Source organism: Dermacentor silvarum, chromosome 1, assembly GCF_013339745.2.
Source record: "Dermacentor silvarum isolate Dsil-2018 chromosome 1, BIME_Dsil_1.4, whole genome shotgun sequence".
NCBI classification, from domain to species: domain Eukaryota; kingdom Metazoa; phylum Arthropoda; class Arachnida; order Ixodida; family Ixodidae; genus Dermacentor; species Dermacentor silvarum.
Window position 1 is genome coordinate 351,670,129 of NC_051154.1, and position 18,080 is coordinate 351,688,208.

The following is an 18,080-nucleotide window of genomic DNA, read 5'->3' on the forward strand; positions in this document are numbered from 1 at the left end:
TACGTGGGTTCGAATCCTGCTTCAGCAAAATAGTTTTTCTTTTATTTTCTTCATTGCTGATGATAGTTTCTTGATACGAACCACAAATTACGGGCTTAAACAGCTTTGCTGTTAAAAAGGAACTCATTGACATAACTCTGTGGACACTAACGCGGGCACCTCGAAAGGTTTCATTTCGCTCGACTCTGCGCGCCCGCGCTTTCGCGTTTCAGTAGTTCCGTTATCCTGTAGTGCTACGCTGGTTTTGCTGGCTTGATAAACTCGCATAAACTGCAAGTAGCAGAGAATTCCACTTCCATGATGTCGCGGGATGCCCGAACAGTCCACGCCGCTTGACCAAAAGCAGCTGCAGCGGCGCATCATACCGCCGTCTGTCGGGCGCTGTTTTACTCACCAACGGCAGCAAAGGGCGCTGATGGTGTATGGAACGTGACCACACCCCAGTTATCGTGGCGGGAGATTTGAATTTCATAAGGGTATTCGGTCCCTTCAAATGCAATTTTCTCGTAAACTAAGACATTTCTTTGCACGAAATAAGCGTTGCAAGGTTTCTGGAATGGTATTTAAACAGTCCACGTCGACTTAGTATTTACCTTTAGTGTCCCTTTAAACAGCTAAACGAGTTAACACAATCAGCAGCCAGATGGAGGTTTCTGGAATGGTATTTAAACAGTCCACGTCAACTTAGTACAGTAGAACCCCGCTGTTACGTTTTTCACGGGACCGTAAAAAACAAACGTAAGAGCCGGGAAACGCAAAGAGCCAGGAAAAGGAAAAATTGAGAAATGGGAGTAGTGTTGAACTGCACACAATATTATTTTAATTCTTACGTGCGACAAAAAGTAGTTTCGCCCGACAGCCGAAGTATTGATTGCGGTGAGCTATACAAAGTAAGAATAGTAGTTTTATCGTCTGTATAAACTTGTAACATTCGGTTATTAACTAATTAACAAACTAGTGTCAGCGCCCACAGGCAAACATGAACACATCACACTCGATGAGCGCGGACACCCGCAGTTAAGCGCCGCTGCAGAAGCGAGCGAAGTGACCTTCGTGCTGTTGTCTATCGCTTCAACCCTAACTGAGCGCCGAGAACACGCAGCACGCACAAAGCCACGAGCCGCCGACGCACCTACACTGCGTAGAATCTACCCCCACGCAGATCGCTTTCAAGATAGGGCCCGCGGACCGCGCGCGCGCCGCCGAGCAGTATGATGCCAGAGCACAACGCTGCCCGCTACGCCCCCCCCCCCCTCGCCCCTCGCTGGTGCCTCGAGCGCAACGGAAGGAGGCGCGCTTCCTCTCTGCTTTTCTTTCGCGGGCGAGACGCGGTCATCGGCTCCCCTCGCACGCTTTCACTCGCACATTCAGCATACGGCCGCGCGGCTTCCCTCGCACGCTTTCACTCGCACATACAGCATACGGCGCGCGGCGACGTATGCTGTATGTGCGAGTGAAAGCGTGCGAGGGGAGCCGACGACTGCGTCTCGCGCGCGAAAGAAAGCATACGGCGCGCGGCGACGGCGTTATCGCCTTTGGACTTTATACGGAACATCTATGAGCCAAAACCAATTTTAGGGCCGCAACGCGTCATAGACATCTTTAGATAGCAAAAGCGGATATCAAAGGCCATATTTGCTGGCGGAAACCGAAAATACGTAATAAATTCGCCCCCAGCACTTTGAGCGGCCAATGCCATCGTCAAGCAACCAAGCAAGCGACATGAAAAGTCAAAATGCCGCTCGGGCCGGCGCGGGTGTGGCAGTTCGCAACGTATGATGCGGGAACGGTCCCACAGTTGCGACGTAACAGCGGGGTTTACCAATGCATTGGGTTCTATGGGAGCTGTGCCGGACCGGCCGAAAACGACGTAACAGCCGGGAAAAACGCAGCACCCGGGAACGTAACAGCGGGGTTCTACTGTATTTACCTTTAGTGTCCCTTTAAACAGCTAAACGAGTCACACAATCAGCAGCCAGATGGAGGAGGTGGTGGGGCAGTGGCACTGGCCTCCTAGACCTTATACAGTATAGACCACTTATAACGTAACCACTTATAGTGCAGGACCGGATTAGTACGGTCTTTTCAGACTCCCGTTAATTTTCCCATAGCACTCCATGTATCCGCATACCACTTACAGTGCAGCCACGTGCGACGAAATACCGGTTATAATGCGGCTTCCGCGGGAAAATCTCGCCGACAAGGGTGGTAGTGAGCACGCTTCTCAACGAGGTGCACCCACCGATGGGAGAGGAGATCAACGAGGGCGATGCGGAAAAAAGAGCATGAGACGTGGAGCATGAGTCCAAGGGCGAAAAAATCGTCGCCGCACGCCGTATGTGCGAATGAAAGCGCGCGGGGGACACGCGCCTTCACGGAGAGCAAACGCACAGCGGAGAGCAAACGCAACTTCCATCGCGCAAAGGCCGTGGGGGTATGAGAGGGAGGGAGGGGGGGGGGGGGAGGGGGCGACACTTGTGCTGCGGCACCAAATGCGTATCTTGCAACCGGGCAAGGGGAACTGGCGACGCAATTCCCACGCGAAAGGAGCAAAGTGGGAGGGCAGCACGGAAGGGGGAGGGGTGGGGGGCGGCTTCTTCTACTCTGCCAACAAATGCGTTCGTGCTGTGCCGGCTGTCGGTGTTGTCGCACGCGCCGTATCTCGAAAGCGATCTCCACACGGCACTGACCTTTGTAAGCGCTGTGCTTATACCGCTCAGTTTCCGTTGAAGCGATAGACCGCACGAACCTCGCTAGCTGCGGCACCGCGTTTCCCCATGCCGCGTTTGACAGTGGCTGTCTGCGGTCATCGAGTCTATTCAGTGTTTGCTTGTGCGCGTTGACACCACGCTTGTTAATTCTGTTAGCAAGCGAATGTGTCAAGTGTATGCAGCCGATAAAAACTACTATCTCTACTCCTTATAGCTCTCTACTAATTTGCTATCGCCAATTGATGCTTCGCCTTTCGGGTGAAACAGACATATTTTTTTTAATTATTACTTTGTCTGCTTCATGCGAAGATCGTGGGTACTTGGACATTAACCTTTCAACGTTCATAAATTTAAACGGATGCAAAACTCCCAGTCGCACGCTTCGATTCTCGGATGCGCGGGGCTGCTTGGTCTACACGTTTTGCATACGTGCAGGGCTTGAAAATCGTTTGGTTATAGTCCGGTACTGCTTATAGTGCAGATATTCACGGCTCCGGCGACTTACGTTATAAGCGGTCTACACTGTAGTTTTCTCCCAACAGCTCTGTCATCCGCCTACATTGATTTTTTTCATGCGACCCGGTTATAACAATTATCGATTATAACAATAGAATTATCATGGTACTTGAATATTGTGCGTTAAGTTCATGATACTATATTGTTGAACCCACTCATAATGATCCCAAATATAACGATTTTCTGACCCCCCCCCATGGAAACTGCTTCCAGATATAACGAACGTTTTTTAAATCGCCGTACTGATACAACTAACGCTTCGAACCCAGCACGGTTAAAAAGAGGGCACACGAAGTGCCAAAGCATGAAAGCACGACAAAACTGGGCGCACGGCAGCGCATGCCCCACTCTAGTCCAACCGGACGATGATACAGTCTTTGAGATGAGGTGAGCGGCCGCCTGGCACAGATTTCAGAAGCAGCGAAGAAGGCATGGATGAAGGTCGTGCGTTTTCAAGGGTACTTCCAGGGCACAGGCGTGGTACATACAGCATAAACAGCATGGCACGGGCACGCACCGGAGCGATATCGGATGCTAAGACTGCGTCGCTCTCGTTTTGTGCAATTGTTCGTGCGCCTGTTTCAACAATTTAGAACGGCCATCAGATGTCTTTCCACCATGGGAACAATGGCCGCTCAAGCATTCCTGTTGACGCGGCCCGAGCCGACAGGAACGTTGCACCACGCGCTGTTGCCACGCTATGTTCCAAAGGATCGGCGATTACTACGCCGTTATCAGGAGATCACGGTTCGGCAGCGCTTCGTTTTACGAGTTGCAGATTGCTGATAACGATACGCGGTGACGTTTTGCCTTTCGAACATCACATTCTTTTTTGCGCAAAGCAACATTTGCCGATTGCTGATAATGGTCACGGTGATGTTTTACCTTTCGAAACATTGCATTTTCTTCTCACGAAGCGACATAGACAATGTAATTGTATGTCTCTCGTGTGGCTGACGCGCAGTCACAATGCCTTTCCACAATGGCGGCATGCCAAAGTTTACACTTCCAGCCTATTAGAATGCTGTTCTATCATGTGCAGAATACAGTCATGTCCCACTGGCAGTAAAATATATCACAAGTTCTCGAATAAAAAAATGGTAGCTGCATTTGTAGTTTCGAAATGACAGGGATCGGAACCAGGCGCCATTTTGAAAGAGCTACATAACGCCGCATTTCGTTCTTTAGATGGACATTTCTAATAACGAGTTTGCATCTATGTGCGGGAATGCAGCGGGAACAAGAATGACACTGAAAATCTGGTTTTCGGACCAAAGTGCTGCCAAACGGTAACTGCTGACGCCAGCTTCAGTGATGGTAATTTTGAGCATTTTAAGGGCGAGCCCATATATAACGATCTACTGATATAACGATCACTTTTCGCAGAACCATCGAGTTCGTTATAAAAGGGTTTGACTGTATAAGCAGATAAAACTTCTTTTCCCACTCTGCGGGCCTGAAATTGACCCTCATATTAAGTTTGTGTTTTATTGCGATAGCAATTATATGGACATTCTACGGATTTCTGCCGTAGCGGTCGCCGTGAGGTTCCCTATAGATAAATCTTCGCCGCGCGCCGTACGCCCGAGCGGAAGCGTGCGGGGACGCGCGCTATCTCCCACGCTATCTCCCACGCGCAAGCAAGGAAGCGGACAGCCAGCGCCGGAGGGAGCAGGGGGGGGGGCACTTCTCTGCCAACAACCGCTGGTCGCTCGCACAGTCTTATCTCTCCCACGCGCAAGCAAGGAAGCGGGAAGCCAGCGCCGGAGGGAGCGCGGGGGGGGGGGGGCACTTCTACGCTGCCAACAACCACGCTCGTCGTCGTCCGCACCGTCTTTTATCTCCACATGGCTCTGACCTTTCTGCACCGTGCATTCGCCTATGAGTTTCCGTTGAAGCGATATACCGCATGTACCTTCGTATATATGCGCTTGCTGCCAGCGTTTTGACAGTCGTTGTCTGCAGTCATTCAGTGTGATCTATTCATGTTTGTTGTGCGCGCTCACACCACAGTTAGTAATAGTCGGGCCACATTTTCCAAAGCACGCTACACATGCAATGCTGCCCAGATCGGCAGTGTAGCGTTACAGGTGTGTCCCTTCGTACGCGCTGCCCACGGGCAGCGCTTCTCATCAACACCACCGTTTCACGCGCCTTCTCATGGTCATCGAGTCTCTCTTCATGTCGGTCTACTTACGCTGCAGCACACCTGCTTACTTAATCAGCTCATGTTTACTACAATTCATTGCTACCAAAGCCGCTCACCTTACTTCGTATGACATTGCTGTGTTGTTATCGCTCATTGCTTCGCCCTTAGGCGAAACTGTGACATTTTTACAGTTTCTCAATCAAACCAGCGATAAAACTTCATTTCAAGCACTGTCAACCAAAACAGCATCTTCACAGAACAAAATCCACAAAACACTCTGCCATCAGAGCTCTTGTACCAGTCAAGTTCCAATTGTTTAAACTCTAGGCATCCCCGAAGGCCAGCGTGTGGAATGCGAACAAGCCAATGTGTCCTGCACACTGCAATTCGGTTATGCTGCATCATGTCAGGATGCAGAACCCTACATGTGACTGCTTCTACCGCCTATGTTGAAAGATCAAACTTGGCATAGCAGAAAGAAATCACAATTGAGAGAAACGAACCGTGCTGGAGCGGTCCGGGGCCTGTCACAGTCAGCCCAGTCCAGCTCGAGTGGCTCCAGCATTGATGCCACAGCAGCCAGGTCTTGACCAGGCTGCCGTTCACAGTCAGGAGGCAAGCAGGGCAGGCAGCCCTGCTCCTGATGACCCACTGGGGCAGCACCTGCAACCAGCAGCACACATCCCTCATCACCAAGCCTCTCTTTCAATGTCTTTGGCAGAATACAGGCATGCGCATGTGTGGAGAGTTGAGGAGCTTGCAAAAGGTGCATCAGCAAAAAAAAAAAAATAATAATGATAATAACAGCACAACAGCCCAATCAAGCATTGTTATTTGTGCACACACGGTGTCGTCTGTACATTTAACTGTGCAGCATGTGCACATGCAGACTCTCGGGCAAATCCTGGCACTGTCTAATGGACCATTCTAATGGCACTGTCTAATGGACCCCCCACTCCGCGACCCTGCTTGGACGCTGCTATCTAGTTCACTCTAGACGCTGCTATAGTGATGAAGACACGCGCCCTCCTTCCTCTAAAGTCTCCCGCCCTTCTCCTTTTTGTTTTGCTTTTCATCGCTGGTCTCCACGTGCGCGCCCACGCTCCCACTCCAAGCGAAAAAAAAAATGCTGTATGCTGTATGCCGCATGCTGTATGTGCGAGTGAAAGCTCGCTAGGGACGCGTGCTTTCACGAAGAGCGAACGTACGGCGGATAGCAAACGCGACGACTCTCGTCATGCGGAAGGCCATGGGGTTTGGGAGGGAGGGAAGGGAGGCGACGTTTAGCTGCGGCACTCGATGCGTATCTTGCGACCGGGCGCAAAGGTTACTGGCGACTCAATCTCCCACACGAAAGGAGGAAAGCGCGAAGGCAGCGCGGGAGGGAGGAGGCGCGGCTTTCTTTGCAAGCCACTGCGTACTTTGCGCGGCTGAGGTCGCGCACCGTATCTTGAAAGCGATCTCAACACGGATCATATGACCTTTGTATTCGCTGGCTTTCGCCGCTCAGTTTCCGTTGAAGCGATAGACCGCACGAACCTTCGGTCGCTGCTCCTGCCGCGTTTGCTCACGCTTGCGTTCTTAAAGTGCTTGTCTGTGGTCGTCGAGTGCGATCTATTCATGTTTACTTGTGTGCGCTGACACCACGCTTGTTAATTCAGTTAGTAAGCGGATGTGGCCAATTTATGCAGGCGATGAAACTACTATCCTTACTCCGTATGATCTACTAGTAAATTTGCTTCGCCTTTCGGGTGAAACTGCGACTTTTTCTTTCGCTTTTCGCCACTGGTCTCCACGCGCACGCCCACGCTCCCACTCCTCAGCGTTTGCGCGCCCGGCAACCGTGCGGCTGTGCACCGATTTTATGGTCGCACGCTTAAAAGAACCGCGCTATAACCGTATTCTGCTTCGCGCGCCTACGCAATAAACGGTCCGCCTATACATTGAGTTTTATGGGAGATATATCGGTGGTCAAAAAAACCCACACTATAACCGGTCCCGCGCTAAAAGCGGTTACGTTATAAGTGGTCTGCACTGTACAAGTAATTTCCCCTATGTTGTCCTTGGTGTCATTGTTTGTTGGCTTCTTATGATATCTCAGCTACAGTCACATCATGCATCTCCACAGCGACTGTGCCATATTCTTACTTTTCTGCATTGCTGGAGGTCCCTCCCTACCTCATTTACATTGGCTCAAACTAAGAGGGCAAACAAAGATATACAGTGGAACCCCGATTAAATGCAAAACCATCATAATCGAACAATTAAGAATATCGGCAGTGACGCTCAGTCTTGCCCAAAAAACGGGTACAGAACGCCTGAATAAGCCCGCGGCAGGAACCTGCGCTGCTTCCAAGGAAAGTAGATTATGGGGGACTGGCTTTGAAAATAAACTTCCTTATTTCTTCATGGATTTTGATGAAAATTGGCACAAATGTTTAGAATGTCTCCCTGAAGCTTCCATAAAAGTTTCAGAGTGATACCTTGAAAACATTTTATTGGGCAGCATTTTTCTCCCTTGAAAATTCTGGAACTTTCAGGAGGGCCTGGGGAGCTTAAGAAACCTGATGGAAGGCTCGTTGAGTATTCACTGCATAGCTAAATGCGTGCTGAAGGTAGTGACAGTCTTGCTTTTTTATTTTTTTGCAACAAGAAATTTTCGGAGTCATTTTTATGTTACTTTCACATTGAGCACACTTTTGGGGTGAACGAATACTCACATCACAAATTTATAAAAAGTCAAGATAAAAAAAGCAGACTGTCACGACGTGCACTGTAGCCCAAGGAACGCGAGAAAAAACAGTCAACATAGGCTAAACGGTAACAAAGATATCTCCGAAACTGAGCAGAAAGGCAAAAAAAAAATGGTAATGAGAAAAAGGCTTCTAAAGCTTGGCCTTGCCTCCACTCTTCTAAAATGCACCAGGATTGTAGTCTTTGATATCCTTAGCAATGCGGGGCTTCTTGGGCATGCAGCCTTTTGTCTGATGTTCTTTCGATGCCTTTTTTTCCCATAGGGCATCCTTTTCTGCGGCTCTTTGAAGAGAATGCTTTCCTGGCTTCAAGCCAAGTGAGGCACAAAACTCTATGAATGCATGAAGAGTTCCGGCGTTGTACTTGCAGACTGCCTCACTGACAGCTGTCTCCACTGCGATGAATGAAGCATTTTTCTCTTTTGGCAGAATTGACCAAATGACAGAGTGGAGACTCTCGGCTGCATTCTGAGTGTTCTTGCCTTGGCAACGGCTGAGTAGTTGAGGATCTGAGAGGCGTTGATACACTGGCAGCAATGCAACTGCAACATGTGTTGTCAATTTGTACTTGTGTTGCAGCGGAGCTTTGCCTTCAGCTTCTGCAGCCCGGTGTCTGCACCAGCTCAGGGGTCCTGGAGGGCAGAGCTCGTGATAAGGCTCTTCATCTGTTTAGGTACGTACTAAACGATGTACGAATTAACCATCAATGCCAGTATAGCGGCTAGTTACCGGCCGGAAACTACGCCACCACGCTCTCAAACCACGCACTCAGACAGGCTTTATTTGCGGGTAGGCAGCAAAAAATCAGTAATCTTCACTTGCCGCCATTGTGGCCTTGCCGCGACAATGGCATCTTCGAACTCGACGAGGCCGTGAGCAGTTTGTCCATGAGGCCCCGCTTACTAACTAAACAAGCACGGTGTAACGCGCGCACTGGTAAACATGAACACATCTCGCTCGATGACCGCAGAAATTCGCTGTCAGAACGCTGAGTGAGGAGGCGCGGCTGCAGCAGTGAGCGTGCAGTCTCTCGCTTCAACGCGAACTAGACGTCGAAAGCACAGTGCATATGAAGCTACCAGCACTAGTTGCACTTTGTCTGCAGATCGCTTTGAAGATGAGGCCCAGTTTTTCCACGAAGCAGATCGCTTTCAAGATACGGCGGCCACGCCGAAGTATACCCCTCCCTTTCTCGCCTCCCCCGCCGGCACACTTCCGCCCCGCCTTTCTCCCTCGCGAGAGAGAGATAGGCAGCTGACCCTCGCAAACTTTCGCTCGCACATACAGCGTACTGTGCACGGCGACGATGTTGCCGTGTTTGTACTTTATACGAAACCTCAAGCGACGTCCACAGTGACGGCAGAAATGTGCTTCGAATAAATGTGCTTCTGCGCGGTTACTACTTGAATTGGATTAGACGGCGACAGCGAATTCGCACCTTCTACCGGCGGCTTCTTCGCGTTACCTGGAGCTAATCTCGAAGGCCATGCTTCTGTGTGCAGCAATCGGCAACAGCTGCATGAGCAGGATATACGTCATGGTGGCCACGTTTTAAGTTCACTATCGCTGGCGGCTGGCGGCCGGGCGTCGCAACTCTAGAATCGAACGTCTGCGCACATGAGATTTTGACGATTTTGTGCCTGTACATGTAGATAAGAAACAAAAATAGTACGCACTAACCGTTTGGTGGGCAATGAGAGACTACGGCGGTCAGCCAATACATGGGGTTCAATGGGAGCTGGTGGGGGAATCTTCGTGACTATGTTTAAACCGCAATTACACATTAAGTGGGTATGTATTAACGAGGTTTGACTGTATTGTTACGTATGGTCATACAATAATTGGTAAGCTTCTTGATTAGGTCTTGGGTCAGGCCACCCTTCCCTCCAATTGGTTTATCTCTTCTGCTTTTTGAGGCAAGTGTTCTCAGGCCTGTACCCATCCTCTTTTTGACATGATTGATACAGTCCTCTTAGTTGAATGTAATGAAGCTGTACGCCTTGTCTTCACAAAGGGCCTGGAAAGTACGGCTATCACCATCACAAACAATGGTTGTGCAGCGAAGGTCATTCCTTTCCAGTGACCTTCTGAACAAGATCAACGCTGCCTCAACCTCCATTTGGCTTGAGTTTACATCAGTGTTCTTTTGACACACGAGTCTCTCTCCATTCACTATAGCCTTCGTCTTCTTTCAGCCCAAGTGTGCATCCATGGCATCTATTGGAGAGCACAATGCAGTCAAGCACCAGCCCAGTGTAAAATTCAATTGTTGTGCCCACACCAATATGAGATGTATGACCCCGTGTCATCCATGTGCTGTTGTAGACTACGGTCACATTTTTTGTTAACGCCGGCTCCATTTCACTGTGAACTTTCCGCACAGCTGCCACAGCATCAGAAAAGAAACTTGCTGCGGCCACCTCACCAGCAGACCTGAATTTTGATTTCAGATGTTTTTGGAATGTTTTATGGTGCAAGCCTCTGTGTGAAACATTCATTGCTGACCAAAAGTCATTCAGAGAAGTTGCCCCTCCACGTGGTTTTGATTGTTTGCAATGGGCGCATATTTACGTCAAAAGCCTTACCACCTTCTACTCGCGACGATGACCATTCACTAGCAACAATGCCGCAGGCATTGCAGGTCATAACATTCGTGCAGCCAACCCATGCCTTGTTCCCAAATGAACAGTCAGTCCTGGCTGAGAGCACTCATGGCACAAAGCATTCTTGTACAAAGCATTCAATGCTGTGACCTGCACAACCAAAAACTCAACTGCCAGCTCTACATCGGCGAATCTGTCACTCTCACCTGAGAGTTTCAGTTTTCTCTTGGTCGCCGAAACAGGACTGAGTAATGCTTGCACTGCCTCGGCACGCCCACCAGAAGCTTCTAGCGATATGTAATGCGGCTCCAAGTGAGCCTGAATTGTACTGCCAAATCTCGACTGCATTTCATCCATGCACGAGGTGTTTAGTCGCGGGTGCGAGATGTCGGCGCGCGAGGTGCTTGGTTGAGGGTCCGAGACGTCGGCATAGTTTCGTCCAACCGAAACAAAGCGGCGGAGTCCGCATCGCCACAGCCATCAGTTGAAATCGTACGTCAATGACAGCAACGCCGGAACGCTTCGAGCCCATGTGTGTCTTTAAAGCCTGTATTGCGTTTACCGCCGAGCATAACACCGGGTTGGCCGCGGGCTTTTGTAACTGCATAGTCATCATCCACGATCGCGTCGATAGCGGCCGCGGTTTTCTCCACAGCGGTTGCGGCGAACAGTAGTTTCGTTTTTACTCAGTACACACGTCGGCCGCGTGCCTAAAAAACTGCGTAGTCGCCATCGATGATCGCATAGATATATATAGCGACCGCGGTTACAACGGCCAGTTGCAGCGACTGGACGACTCGGTGCGTGCGTCGGGCGCGTGCCTTCAGCACCGCAAAGTCACCGTTCATAATCGCGTCGATAGCAGTCACGGCTTTTTCCGCAGCGGTTGCGGCAAACAGTTGTTTCGTTTTGACTCGGTGCAAAGCTGTCGAGCTTGAAGTGCACTGACTACATCGCGATTATGTTTTCGCCAGCTCATTATGAGAAAACGTAATCGCGATGTGCGCGCGATAGTACAAAGTGTGTCTACATGCTTGGTCTACATATTTTGCATACGTACAGGGCTTGAAAATCGTTGTTTTGGTTATAGTGCGGTACTGCATATAGTGCAGATATTCGCGACTCCGGCGACTTACGTTATAAGCGGTCTACACTGTACCATAAATGATATGATGCTGTTTTTCTGAAGTTCAATATTTGACCTTTATGCTTGTAATTAACTCCCCTATGATAATGCCCAACTCTGGCGCTGTAGGTATTTGTAATAAATAAAAAATAGAATAGTTTCCCAGGCATTTATCGACAATTTCGCTTGCTTGTTGCCAAAGTTGCCGTGTTTGCAAATTCGACATTGCAGAGCAGAAAGACAGGACGTTCTGGTGAACAAGTTCGGACAACACTGGCACAATGTGCAAGAACCTCTGTTGTCCACCCTCCTTATTTCATTTTTTTTTTTGTAGTGTCCACTGAGGTGTCAAGACGCCAACTAGCCTGGCAAAACACCACTAAGTGAATCTGGCATCATATTGTCACCAGTTGGTGCCATTGTTCAATGGACAAATGTGCCAGGGACAAAAGTGTGAATTTCCACTTGCCTGCTGGAAAATCGGCACACTCACCCAAGCTTTTTTTGGCTGACTGACAACGATTTAAAATGCCTTACCACGAAGTCGATCTTGTCATCTGACAAGATGGATCAATCGGTGTACTACAGAAAAAAAAAAATCTGCTCCACCACACCCCTCACAACCAGAGAATAACACATAACAGAGCTTGCGAAATACGAAGTGCTAACATGCACCATACATTAGTGGTAAACACAACATCCCACCATCATGCACTCAGCTTTTGAAGGGCAACTGATGAGCATCTATATGCATATCACGGCTTCTAAACAAATGGCAGGGCCCACACCACTGCCCCCAGCACCAGTGATGGAGAGTTCTGAGCCACATAAACAAGCTCGAAATACTTCAAAAATAAGCCTTAAGAGCCATTACTTTTTGAAAGAAAAAAATTGTCATCCACACAATCATAGAATGAAGCTATAAAGGATACCCACACAGGTTTTTCAGATATGAGTTTGTCCAGACAAATTTTCCCTTTCGTGAATCTTTATCCATCTTGCGAGATTTTGCCAAACTGATTTACTATTTCTATTACTTTTACGCACCCCTCCATACATTATGCCTCCCAAGTTAGATTCTCATGGGCACAGTCAATTGTACAAGTGAAAACCCTCAACAGTGCCAACCTTATAGTAGCGTCCAGGCTCAGCAGTGCAGGCAGTGCCTTCTTCGGGCAGTGAGGCACAACGGGATGATGATGGACCCATTGGGCCAAGAGTGGCCAGCAAGAGAACCTGCAGCATGGTGCACACAACTTTAGTTTCAAAGCTCAGGGCTGCTACATTGACTTTAAAGCAATAAAAAAAAGGAAGAAAAAAGATCATTATGCAGATCAAACACACGTTTAAATCTATGTGAAACAAAGCTTTAGTGACTGAGTGGTTAATTAAATGCTATAATAAATAACTGCACTGCATGCAATGGCGTGCATTTTCATCTTATGCAACATGTAACCTCAAGCAATGTTTATGCTTATGCACCACACAGGTCACTAATCTTATACAATGTTTTTGCTATGCATTACACCGTTCACAAGCTACGACGAGATTCAAACACCAAACCTGGCAGATGCACACTGAAACGTCGACACAGCAAAGTCACAAGGACTAAGGCAATGCATGATATTTGTAGAGGGAAGAATGGTGATAAGAGTGTATGTGGGGATAGAACAGGTAGCCCCAATGAAATAGTTCAGAAAATCAAAGAACCCACTGGCTACCATACATTACTCCAATAACAGCCAGAGCTGCCAACCTTAGAACTCAAAAACTATTATAGTGGAAGGCAGAAAATACTAAAATTCACTGAAAAAAAAAAAACTAAAGGTTATTTGATTACTTATTATGATTACTGTTTATTACAGATACGCAGACTTTGTACAGTAGGGTTGCTCTATATAGCTGCAGCAACAAACATTGTACTTCAGTTTGAAGTTTCAATGTCCTATTATTGCTTGCACCAGAAACTACAAGCTACAAGCTAGTAAGTTGCACCAGGCAATTGACGCTACAAGTCAGTAAGTTTTACTCAAAACAGTATGTGACGGCTGTCAAACACAATACTTACATGATATGCAACTTCATCTAACCTGTGCCTTAATTAAGGTGTAGGCTTTAACAAAATTATTTAGTGCTATAGTAGTACATTTCGAATAGAGTAGTATTTCTTTCCAACTCTGAAAACAGCACCTTGTTGTTCTCTATATGTACCACACATACATGCAAGCTTTGTTGCACATGTATTATACCGTACTTTAATTATATCAATGGCTTGTCACTACTACTGTAATGATGCTCAGGAAACACTCATTGCACACATGAAATATTTCACCGTCTTGAAAATCATGTTCAATGATATTGAACTGCATAACATATGCTACAAAAATTAATGTCTCTGCAGCACTGGTGTCTAGCTGGAAACAGATGGCACAACTACCCCCTATGCCAGCATTTTCCTTGCTTGCTTTAAGAAAACATGTTCCCATGTTTTCCTTAAATTTTTGAGCCACACTTGCCAACAAGAAGTTCCAATACAATTTTTTTTTTGTCTTCCATGAATTTTGTTGCAGCAGAATTCAACTGTACAAATGTCGTCATTGCCATCAACCTATTTCTCGTAATATACCGGGTGCACAAGGTATCTGAGGACATGGCTTCGAATCGAGACAAGCGTTTTTATATTGCTCGAAGTCGCAGTTTCGCCCCGGTCAAAATACGCTGCCACTTGTCGGGATCGAACCGCGACCTAGAGCAAAAACACCATAACCAAGCAACCCCGGCAGGCACAGAAGTGTTGACTCGCGGAGTGGCCACTTGTGTAATGCGTTTTGCCACTGCAGTGTCTTAATCTGCGCTTTACGTCTGCACACCCTGTCATTTGTCCACATAGACAAACTGTACAAGTGTTTATTTACAGAAATAGCAGTAACGTGCAGTATTGCACCTTCAATTTAATTTATCAAGTTTGTCCGAACTTTAGATATGTCTAGTAGTAGCATTTCCTTTATTATAATGACCTAAACTTGCCATGCTTTCTGACAGAGCCTTTCTCCTTTCTCGCTGTCCTCCCATGTATACAAGCTGCCACAAGCGAAGAGTGGCAGCATTATTATTCACCTGTTTCGTGACGCCGTCGGCTTTACCCCTTCTAGGGTGCCTCGATGTCCTCTTCACCCACCAGCAGGTGAGGAGACCCTGAGGCACCCTAACCCCTTCTCTGCCTCCGTTCTCTGTTTCCTCTCTACCATTCTATCTTTTTTCTAGACTACAAAGGTACATAAGCGTGGCAGCCTCTGCAATGCCTTTGCAGAGGGCTCACGCATAATTACAGCCATCCAGAAGGCAATGTGTCGAAGGCCTGGACGTTCCAGATGGCATTGTCGCAACGGCCGGGGACCTCAAGACATTATGGCAAAGCCGAGAAGCTCTTTGTAGGACATCTTATAGACCCCTCTCCCCGCCCCTGCCATGTACATCCGCCCAAATCTTTAACTAGCGTGCGCGAGCGGCGACTTTCTGTGCGCCAGCACCTAAATTAGGAACAAACTTACAAATCACTATGCTATCTTCACGAGCTTTGTGAGCATAGTCAGATAGCTTAGTCATTTGTAAGTTTGTTCCTAATTTAAGGTGCTGGCTCACAGAAAGTCGCCGCTCGCGCACGCTAGTCAGATTTGGGCGGCTGTACATTCACAAGTTCTCAACCCACCTCCCCCCCCGACACGGCGTGCCAGACAGCAGCAGCAGCAGCAGTTAGAAAATTGAAGGAATAGGCAAAGAAAGCTTCGCTTTAATAAGCGGTGCCAGTTGTCAGACGCCATTCAGGCAGTTGAGTTCCTCCAGCAGATGCCGGGCATGATCCTGAAAGGCCACTGCCAGCGCTTCAAGAGGCAAAGTCAACAGCCAAGCTTTTTGTGCATGGTGTCATTACGCATCACTCCTAAGTAATCGATTCGCTAGGGCCTGCATGGCTGGCTGTGAATATCTGCAGCCATGTTACCCGTCAATGAGGCGTCCCTAGTTCCCAACACAAACCTGCTACGCTGTTTGTATGCAGGGCATCACTGAGAGGGAGACTAACAGCCACGCAACGTTAAAACTCATTAGAAGCTGCTATTGTGGAAACACTGTCCAAAATTAACCCGCACTATGTGTTCCAAGTATGCAGCCATTATGAAAGCCGCATTCAGTCAATACTTGAGGTCAAAGATGGTTCTTTCAACAGCCTTAAAATGGCAGCAAAAGAAGAAAGAAATTTGGAACAAATACTTTGATTCTTGACTGAAACATTGTTGCTATTCTTGAAGCAGATGTTACGTATTCAAGTACCTTGCGCACCCGGTACAGGACGGAGCTCTCTCCCAGCAATCTCCAATTACACATCTTGTGTCGGCTGACTGTCCTATGATTGCAAATCTAATTTCATCACCACATGACCTCCTTCTGCTCCTCGACCTCACGCGAGGACAACTGTAAGGCTTACTATAGGGAAAAAAAAAAGCATTTTATGGCAGGTTTACTTTCCTCTTTTCTTGCCAGTCTACCCACACTAACACTAAAAAAATACATTTTCAATGAAAGGCAGGCATGTGCGCTCACTTTGCGGCAGCGTCCCTGGAAGCCAATACCAGCCCGGCTGTGCAGGACCCCAGCGGTCCGTTCAGTGCGTTTGGGCAGAGCCCCAGTCGCTTCGGGTCTGGCAACAGCTGCTGGTAGATGGTGGGTCACATGGCCACTGCTGCTGCTGCACACACAACAGGCATATCAGCACGCCCTCCCAACAACCTGGCTAAATGTTCATAAATTGTTATCATGCACAGCCATAACACTTCTGCAATTTAAATCTGCAGGTACAAGTCCAAACAAGTAGGACTGATGACCACTTGGCTACAGCTACTACCATTGCAAAAGGCCATGTTTAGCGTCCATATACATGTATGCCTTTAAATGGGAAAGGAAGCTCTCACCAGTGCTAATCACAGTGTTACCATATTGTCCATGTTTTTTTTTTTTTTTGCTTTTTCGATAAGAAGACCACACCCATTACTGTAACTTATGCAGAAGTACTTTGTTGCTGACTAGTTCATGCTGAACAAGCTCTCCTCTCTGTTCTCTCTCTCCTTTGCCCTTCAGGCATTTTGCGCAGTATCTTACTTGCTCATTAAGCCAAAGTGTTACTAATGAACCTTGCATTATAATTATTACTTAGCGTAATCTAATGCCCATGACGCTATTGTCAAACCTAAGAATAGGTAGCAATATTGTAGCGATGCCTTTTCCGCTGCTATTCCTTTACGCGCTTCGTCATGGTCAGAGCAACACTCCACCTGCATTATCAATTTGATCAGAGACAGGTGAAAGGTTGACAAGGGAGCGGCACAGAATCGAGCAGAAGACATTGCTACAATATCGCAGTTTATGACTGCAACACGCTACAATAAGAGGCCACCATATGCACACATACAGGGCCAGCTACATTTCGCTGGTGTGGCTCAACGGGAATGCGCTACTACAGTGGACTCTGCACTACTGTCCAACTTTCTCGTAGGCACATGCTCCACCCCTTGATTTTAGAGGCGGCTTTCCTGCACAGCTCAGTCGTTGAGCTGGCCATTATAAGATGAAAAGGAAATAAGATGTTGCATTACACTTGGAGCACTTACAATATGATGGCAAAAGGTACTTTCTTGGGCTGGTAATTTCACAAACAAACAAAAAAGAAACAACTTGCATTATATTCATGGAAACAATAACATTCGGTAACTGAGTTGACAAACAAATAGGGGTATGCGAATAGTGATTTTTGAGACCGAATCGAATAGTGCCAGAAGCAAATGATATATTGAATAGTTTTTGAATATGAACAGTCATTATCACAATTAATATAAATATTCACATCCCTAGTATTCTTAAATTAGCAAGTTTTCTGTCATTACATATTTCATAATGACATTGCTTTAAAAGCACAAATGGAGCATTAGAAGCAAGCAGTTTCTACATGCACATGACTATTGAGAGAGTGCGAATTTTGATGTGTAGCCTGTGAAGTGTGGCTACGGAAGTGACGTAGCCAGCTGCACTACCACATGTTATCACATTTTATTTTCATACTATGTCCACGGGGGTGAAAATTTACCATACTTTTGCTCAACTGTTATGTTTATTTGGGTGCAGTTGATTTTCTGAAATACTTGAAAAATATTCGAAAATATTCATTTTACG

At 47.5% G+C, this 18,080-nt stretch overlaps 1 protein-coding gene across 1 annotated transcript in view; it reads right to left on the minus strand.

The window, feature by feature from the left end:
- LOC119444751 (uncharacterized) overlaps nt 1-18,080 on the minus strand; it is a 91,737-nt gene that overhangs the window by 23,260 nt on the left and 50,397 nt on the right. The window contains 3 exon segments of the mRNA XM_049662686.1: nt 5,880-6,088; nt 12,987-13,094; nt 16,458-16,602. Coding sequence (XP_049518643.1) covers nt 5,880-6,088; nt 12,987-13,094; nt 16,458-16,602 — 462 coding nt within the window.